Source organism: Rhinolophus ferrumequinum, chromosome 28 (assembly GCF_004115265.2).
Source record: "Rhinolophus ferrumequinum isolate MPI-CBG mRhiFer1 chromosome 28, mRhiFer1_v1.p, whole genome shotgun sequence".
Classification (NCBI taxonomy): Eukaryota; Metazoa; Chordata; class Mammalia; order Chiroptera; family Rhinolophidae; genus Rhinolophus; species Rhinolophus ferrumequinum.
In genome coordinates, this window is record NC_046311.1 from 5517621 (window position 1) to 5525919 (window position 8299).

Sequence of the window (8299 nt, forward strand, 5' to 3'; positions counted from 1 at the left end):
TGGCTTGGGGAAGTTGATTGCTTTTTGTTTTGGTTTTGTTGTGGAAAAGTATAAATAGGATAGAAATCTTTAGAAGAAATCCATCTGGACCTTGTACTTTTCTAATGTATAAATTTTTTTTTTACTACCATTGCAATTGTTTTTGTACTTCTTTTAACTTTTTTTATTAATATTTTCTAGTAAATGAATCATTACAACTATATTTCAAAATGTATTATTGCAGTATTCTTAACATTTTACGTTGTCTTCTCTGTGTCCTTTACTATTCTTGCCAAAGTTTTTATGTTTTTATATTACTTTTAAAGACCTAGCAATTGATTGTCTACATATTCTGCTTTTTCCCCTTTGTGGTTGTTTTTTTTTTTTTTTTGCTTTGTTTTATTCCATTTTCTCATTTTATCTTTATTATTTATTTTCTCTTGCTTTCTATAAATTTATCTTGTATATCTTTACTACCTTATTAAATCCTTATTTAAGTTAATTCTATTTTAATTATTTTATAATAGTGCTTAAATGCTATAAATTTTCCAAAAAAAAATTACTTCAGTTATATTTTCATAGGTCTCAATGAATAGGACTTGAATTATTGTTATAATTAAATAGTTTTAAATTTTGTTTCATTAGTTTTTTTTCCCCAAAAAATATTTTTTTATTCGCCTAAAGAGAACCTTTTTAAACATTATCTTTTGTTGTCCATTTTTATTTTATTTTATTTGGTACAGTATGTGTTTCTGTACCAAATAAAATAATTATTTTTACTTTATGTAGCTTACTGTGTTTTTTCTATTGGAATTTCAGATTTTCTTTGAGGTATAATAGTGATTTGTTTTTATAAATGTTCTTTAGCTAATTGAAAATAACTTTTAGGGAGGCAACTTTTTAGGGAGGCTGTGAAACACACACAATATCCATACCTAACAATTAAAACTTATTATTTGTATTTTTAAAATATATCTTCATTTATGTGTTCTTCTTGATCTGTTAATTTGTGAAAGAAGTATTTTATTATTCTATTATTATTTTCTATTATTATAATCCCTTTTATTTGTAACCTGTTTTACTCTTTATACTTTTTTGTTGCTGTTTTAATTGGAGCTTAAAAGTTTACAATTATCGTAGTGGTGAATTTTGCCATCTTCAAATATGATATAAATCACTGTTGCCATTTAGTTCGTGGCATCCTGAAATTTTTTTCACTTATGTATTCAATATATTATATATTTAATAAATATTTTATTATAATGTGTATTGAATATTCTATATATTCAATTTTCCTTTTATTTTTTGTTGTATTTTTGTACTTTCATTTTTAATATTTTCTTTTAGATGTGCTTTTTCTAAAGACCATGCATCTTGATTTTTTAACATACATTTTTTTCTTATTTAAGTGGTAGTATTTGTACTTATTGTCTATAATGACATTATTTGAGCTTTTTCATTTTGTGCTTTCTATTCACCATTTCCCCACTCCTTTTGGTAGTCATTTTAGTATTAGTTAGAGATTTTGGGTTCTGTTTTTCTAAAACTGATTTGGAAGTTATGTGCACTATTTCTGTTCTTTTAAAAGCTACTTAAAATTTTTAGCAAGCTCATTTGAATTTAAACTGTTGTAATCAATAATTGGTGACCGTCTGTAAGCTCCTTTCGCTCGCTTCCAAAGACAGTCTTTATTAGGCTTTTAATTATTTCTCTACCTAATTTTCTATGCACTTACGATTGAAATTATCTGGAAATTTCATTCCAAATACGTATCGTTTAATAGTAAATAGCAGCGGCAATACTATTAGCATTATTTGTATTATTATTCACTTTATGTCTCTGTTTCACAAGAAACCTTTATTAGAAATTGTACTACATTTTACTACCAAATTAGCAATCATTATTTAGATTTAAATTGCATTTTGGGGGCTTATTTGCTCTGCACGGTTTGTTATATCCCAAGTTATTGTATATTCGAATTCTTTTTTCTATTTTTCTGGAGTACCTCCTCATTAATTTTTGCTTCTTTTTCTGAAAGACTGTGAGTGGTCAACTTTCTGAGTCTTTGCTTGTCGGAAAGAAACATCTTCATCAGTTTTTACACTTTTTGTACCGACCTATCTTGATTACAAAATCCCAGATCAACAACTTCTGTAAATCCATATTATCATTTATCTTCTACAATACTTCAAACAGATAAAGCGAACTTGATTTCCCATTTTAGAAATAAGATGTACCCGTCTCCCAATAAGGCATCCTGTCTTAAATGTTCATCATCATTATTATTATTGCTATTATTATTAGTCCTCAAATGACCCACCTTAGCAATGAGAACTTCTGATTAATAGTTCATCAGGTTTTGTAGTGAGCTCTTCTTATCAACGGTAATCCGTTTGCTAACAACAAATTCCACGTAGTAGCCAAAGTGTTCAAATTTCGAAGACCCTGTTTCCTAATGATGCAGTTAGTTCCTGAGTTCTAACACATGCTGTGATTTTTCATTCACTTACGCTAATACTGCTCGTTGCTGGGCAGTGGGGATTTCCCTAACGTGCTTGCTTCTCAGGAAGGGCTACCCTCCATGTCACCACATCTTCTTGCCCTCGGTGCTCAGAGCTGTAGACGCTCTGATGGCTGACGTCCTCCTTAGGCTATTGTAAAAGACGCTCTCCTTCCTGGCTGTGAAGATCTTGCTAAGAGCTGTTGTGTATTACTCTCTTTCAGTCCACCCGATGTCTTATTAGCATGTGGTCTTCCATACTTTTGGAACTTCCCTGTCCCCTTCCCTTGAAACACTGAGCACTGAGTTCAAAGTTGCGGTGAGAAATCCGGGATTGTCATACAGAAGCTCGAGTCCTAGTTCTACAGATTCGATGCGTGTGGACCATTGCATTTCTCGGCCAAGGACTCTTAACCCAAGGTCTGCAAATACTCTGCTACTTGACGGCCTCACTCAGGGATTCTCCTGACTCCCCTCTGCCTTTCCTCTCGAGGTTAGATTTGACTAGGGTAGCAGACTCGGAAACCTTCTCTCCTCCTCAAATGATCTTGTGACCTTCCTTTCCAGTGCCGAGGGACTCGCCTTCCCTTAGGTGTTATCTCTATTTGCTACGCTACCTGCCTCCAGGATTGTAGGCTCCTATTCAGTGTCTCCACTGGCCCTCAGAGGCAAGTTGCATCAGGTTCTGTCCATCTTAGAATAAGACGCATCAAGAGTGTATGTCCACGTGAAGAATGCAGATGGCCAGGTCTGACTGTGGCCGTCTGGTCACTCTCTGTGTGCCTGTCTTCACCCCGTGTAGGTGGGAGGACACACCATGCTCCCCATCCGCTGGATGCCCCCTGAAAGCATCATGTACCGCAAGTTCACCACGGAGAGTGACGTGTGGAGCTTCGGGGTGATCCTGTGGGAGATCTTCACCTACGGAAAGCAGCCCTGGTTCCAGCTTTCAAACACAGAGGTACAGACGGGGGCAGCTGCTGCCCTCCAGGTGGGGGAGGCGGGTAAGAGATCCCTCAGGCCAGGATAGAGGCGTAGTGTGCAAGACATGAGGTGGGACTGGAGCCTGCAGCACAGATGTAGGCAGAAGCAGGAGGGCAGAGCGTCCTAATAGGAAAAACAGGAGAGCTGTAGGAGCTGTGGTGTAATTGTCAAGAGAGCAGGAAATCAGGTGTCTACCTGGAGACTTAAGTCACGGTTCTATTTTCTCTACTACACTTACAACTCACAAATGTTTCACCAAGAAAGAAAGGGATGACAAAGAACTATGACTTTTTCAATTGTGCCATCTTGTGGAAACACCTACTGCTTCGTGTGCCTAAATAATCTGGGTCCCCAACAGTTTTTGGCATGGCATGTGCAGGATGGTGAATCGGGAAGGCCAATTTTACATTATTAACAGAGCTGTGTGTGGCCTTCTGGGAATAAAATGAATCATTCTAATAAACATAATCATAAAAAAGTACATATTTTTGTAATTTTGACTTACAATAATAATAAAAAAGACTGATCCCATTTTAATAACAGTGAATATTTAGGTCCAGGCATTTTCCTAAATGCTTTAGTTATATCAACTCGAGACCTTTCACACAAACACCTGTTGAGATTCAGAACAAAAGGAAGGGAACTCCTTGGGGCCCTGACATGGCCTGGCCAGGGTCTCAGAGGGGAGAGCTTGTGGGGCATGACCACAGGACTCTTTGTCCCCAAAGTCAGTCAAGGTGATTCTCAGTGACATCTTGCCGACGGTCATGTTGACCCTGAGAATGCAGTACAGCTTGTGGACAATAAGAGGCTTGGTCTCCCAACTCAGCAGACCTATGCCAGATTGCAATTTATTTACGGCTTTCTGTTTTCCCAGAAAATGTGAACACAAGGAATTTTTAATATTGGAATCGTGTCTCAATATTTAAGAAAGTATCTTCCTTCTTTGAAGCTATGTTCATCTTTGCTTCCCTATGCCCTGACTACTCACTTGAAGTTCAAGGACTGAAACGAAGGCATTTCTTTCAATCTGGGAGATCTTATCATTCACAAGCTGTGATGGGTCCTGATCACATTTCCCAAAGTTGGACAAAACAGTTCAATGACCTTTTACAAAAATGAAAGAGCGTATGTCAGAACCCATTTGTTGTGGTGCTTTTAAAAATTGTTACTGTTTTCCCAGGGGTGGGATTGCTGATAAGCACACACACATACATGTGCACACACGTGCATGCGTGCACGCACCTTCACACGTGCACACACATGCATGCACCCTCACACACGTACACACACATGCATGCGTGCATGCACCCTCACACACATGCACACACGTACACGCACACCCACACAGACATGCACCCTGAGCGCAGCCTGCACGCAGTGTGGGAGCCCCTGGACAGAGAAGGTCTGGGCTGAGGGCACTGCTGACCTCAGCGGCAGATCTGTCCTGGACCCCAACGCTGGCTCACAGCAGCCAGCAAGGTGTTCGCGGTACTTCTAACACTCCCTGGGGAGACATTGGCCTTGAAGGCAGGCTTCCTACCCCGCAGCCACCTCTCCCTCTCCACCCACCCAACAGCCAAATACTGGCTGTCACTGATGATGAAATTCAGAACCTGGATAGTCCCACATGGGCCACACCACTGAGTACTTTAGATCTTAGCGTTAGCAGCTGCTGCTGCAGTTTGAACTGGATCCCTTTCCATGGGACAGAGGTAACAGAGGGTAGAAATGGGGTCCCTACAAGAAAAAGGCATGTGAGCTGCTGGAGACCTGTCAGGCTGGCAGCAAAATGAGCTGAGTGAGCCATTGCCGACTCCGGGATGAATAGGACCAGGTAGGGACTGGCGCATGATGGTTTGACAAGCCATCCCAAGGTCGGGATGGCACGAGGCAACCCCAGACAAGATGCATCAGGAGCTAGAAGGAGAAATAAGGCACATCCCTCGCCCAAATAAATACCAATGGGGGCAAAATTGGGGAAGTAACATTTTTCAGATACTCAGCTAGAGATTCTGTGTGTTTTTGTCATCGCAACCTATGTGCACAACCTATGTGAGGAAACTGCAATTGAGGGTAAGTAACTTGGCCCAGGTGACACAGAGGTAGCGTTAGTAGTTAGTGAAGTTGAAACTGAGAACTAGAAGCTGAAACCTTGAAAATTCACGTGGTCAGCATCAGCAAAGAAGTTCCTCGGGGGAATCTCCAACGACAGGTTTGGTCCTGAGTGGCCAGCTGGGCTGGTCCAGCCGGACGCTCTTTGCTCCCTTCCTGCTCCCCCTAAGGGCCTTCCCTTTGGAGGTTGGGCCAGGTGGTCCCTTTTCTCGTCCTCATTGGGCCTCACAACACCCCTCGGAGGGGCTCAAAGCAGACAGTGCATCCCGTTGTACAGAGGAGGGTGCTGAGATCCTGTGAGGTCAGCTGACGTGCAGTGGCCACCGAATGGGGCGGTGGTGAATCCAGCATCTTGGCCCACTGTTTAGGACTTTAAAAGAAAATGGGATACATGGTTTAGTGCAGAGAGCAGGGGAGGGTGGGTCTTGCTGAGAGAGGGACCTATGTAGTGGCTTGGAGGTACGTGTGGAGACAGGCACAGAGACTGTGACACCGGAGCTGGCCCGGAAGTGGGCGCTCAGGGGCGGAGTCTTAGGGAGCTCCTTCTAGGGCGTTTCAAAGTCCCACAGGCTTAAAGGGGAGGAGGGACAGGTCAGAGGCCAGTCCCCACTGCCACGTGGAAAATGAAGGCACCTGTCACCCAGAGGGCTTCAGGTCTAGAGAGGAGCAGTGAAGTCACAGGAAGAGTCCCTGGGTGGCCACGGAGGCCTGGCCCAGGCCCGTGTGCTCACTGTTCTCGCGACCCACGCGCAGGACAGACAGGAAATCCCACGCTGTCTCTGGCCCTCAGCCTGTGCGTGCGGGGACCCCGCTGTGCTGTGACGCTCATCCATGAAGTGGTGGCCTTCTGAGCTCTGATGCAGTGTCCTCACTTTTTCAGGTCATTGAGTGCATCACCCAAGGCCGTGTTTTGGAGCGGCCCCGAGTCTGCCCCAAAGAGGTGTATGACGTCATGCTGGGGTGCTGGCAGAGGGAACCGCAGCAGCGGCTAAACATCAAGGAAATCTACAAAATCCTCCACGCTCTAGGGAAAGCCACCCCAATCTACCTGGACGTCCTCGGCTAGTGGTGGCTGGTCGTCACGAGTTCATACTCTGTTGCCTCTTCTCTCCCTGGCCTCACATCCCCCTGCCTTTCCACCTCCCAACTCTTTTCTTCCATCCTTGACTGAAGCGAACATCTTCATATAAACTCAAGTGCCTGCTACACATACAACACTGAAAAAAAAATAAAAAGAAAAAAACCCTGTAAGGCAGTTTGGCATACATATGTATGTATATATATATATATGTGTGTGTGTGTGTTTGTGTGTGTGTATACATATATATGTGTGTGTGTGTGTATATATATGTATACATGTATACATACACACACACACACACACACACATATACACATATATAAAACTATCTATATCTACAGAGAGATACCTTCTCCTCTAACACAGAGAGGAGCTGCTGACACAGAAACCACAAGACTAACCACAACTCAGAAAATCTTAACTATTACGGACACAAATGAAAATTCCCTTTGACTTGAGCTGTGGGCCACGCCTCTTCAGCTGTAGCTTTTCGGAGCAGAAGACCATGACGTTGCAGGGACAGGGAGACCATCTTCAGGTTGGGACAGGCGGAGCTGGGGTGGGCAGGACTCACTGCTCACCTGCACAGGTGTGTTGCCCTCACGCTCTGAGCCGGAGCCTGGGCAGAGCGCGTCGACTGTGCTCAGCAAGGAAATAAGACCGGCCAGGCGCCTCGTGTCTCCCCGGGCCATTGTCTCTGTGCCTCCCCTCTTTCCTCCACTTCCAGACAGTTTTCTAATGTGTCTGTTCTAGAAAGTGTGGTCCTGATGCTTTTGGGAGTCGGTGATGGCACCTACAGGTAAACACCGAGCACATCACAACAATGAAAGAAAACCACAACGACAGTGGACTTGGGTATAAATCATGATCAAGTTCCTTGCTAGAACCGACAGGGTCTTCTATTCTCTGAACTTGAAGAACTGGGCTTTCTGGACTGAAAGAACCGTGGAAGAACAAGCCGCAACCTGGACCCTCCCAAGGCATCACCTTCTGTCCTTTCCTTATTGGGAGGACTCTGTGACCCCACTCCCACATTCAGGCCTTCCTCGAGTTGGGAGGTCGGGCCATACGCCACGTTGTCTGCACATGTGGACACACGATCCCAAAGCAGGAGACTTAATCCTTATAGGTGGTTCGAAGGTGTGCCCCTCTGGGTCCTCTGTCTCTTTCTGCTGGCCCGAGATCCTCGCCGACAGGTCCTGGGCCGCCTCAGGTCCCAGGTAAACCCACCTGTGGGGAGGGAGCCTGCTGGGAAGGCTGGCTGCGTGTGCTTCAGGAGCCAGGCGGAGAGTCTGTGTGGTACCTGTGCCCGGCCCCTTGGCATTCTCCTCACGTTGCCAGCCCTGGAAGGATTGATGCATCTGCCTTGGGGCTGCTGGGAAAATGCAGGGGCTGAGGAATCGCCTTTGCGGGTGGGGGCAGGGGGAAGGGCGAGGCTTCTGCGGGAGCTGTCCTCGCAGGGCCACTGCCACGGGCTCTGCATCTTAATGAGATCGGAGCCCTGACCAGGGAGAGAGAATGAAGCGTCTGGGCTGTCAGCAACCTCTGCCCCTGCACTGGGGGGATCACTGCTTTCCTGACTGCTGCTGTCAAGCAACACGGACACGTATCAGGGCCGCCCTGCTGCGTGACAACAACCA

At 44.3% G+C, this 8299-nt stretch overlaps 1 protein-coding gene across 6 annotated transcripts in view; it reads left to right on the top strand.

The window, feature by feature from the left end:
• The window catches only part of NTRK3 (neurotrophic receptor tyrosine kinase 3), a 317709-nt gene extending 310841 nt beyond the window's left edge, over positions 1 to 6868 (top strand). For all 6 annotated transcript variants that reach the window (XM_033100325.1, XM_033100331.1, XM_033100324.1 and 3 more), the window contains 2 exons: positions 3282 to 3440; positions 6459 to 6868. In XM_033100325.1, coding sequence (XP_032956216.1) covers positions 3282 to 3440; positions 6459 to 6644 — 345 coding nt within the window. In that variant the 3' untranslated portion in view covers positions 6645 to 6868. The remainder of the gene's footprint in view (positions 1 to 3281; positions 3441 to 6458) is intronic.
• The last annotated feature ends 1431 nt before the right edge of the window (positions 6869 to 8299 follow it).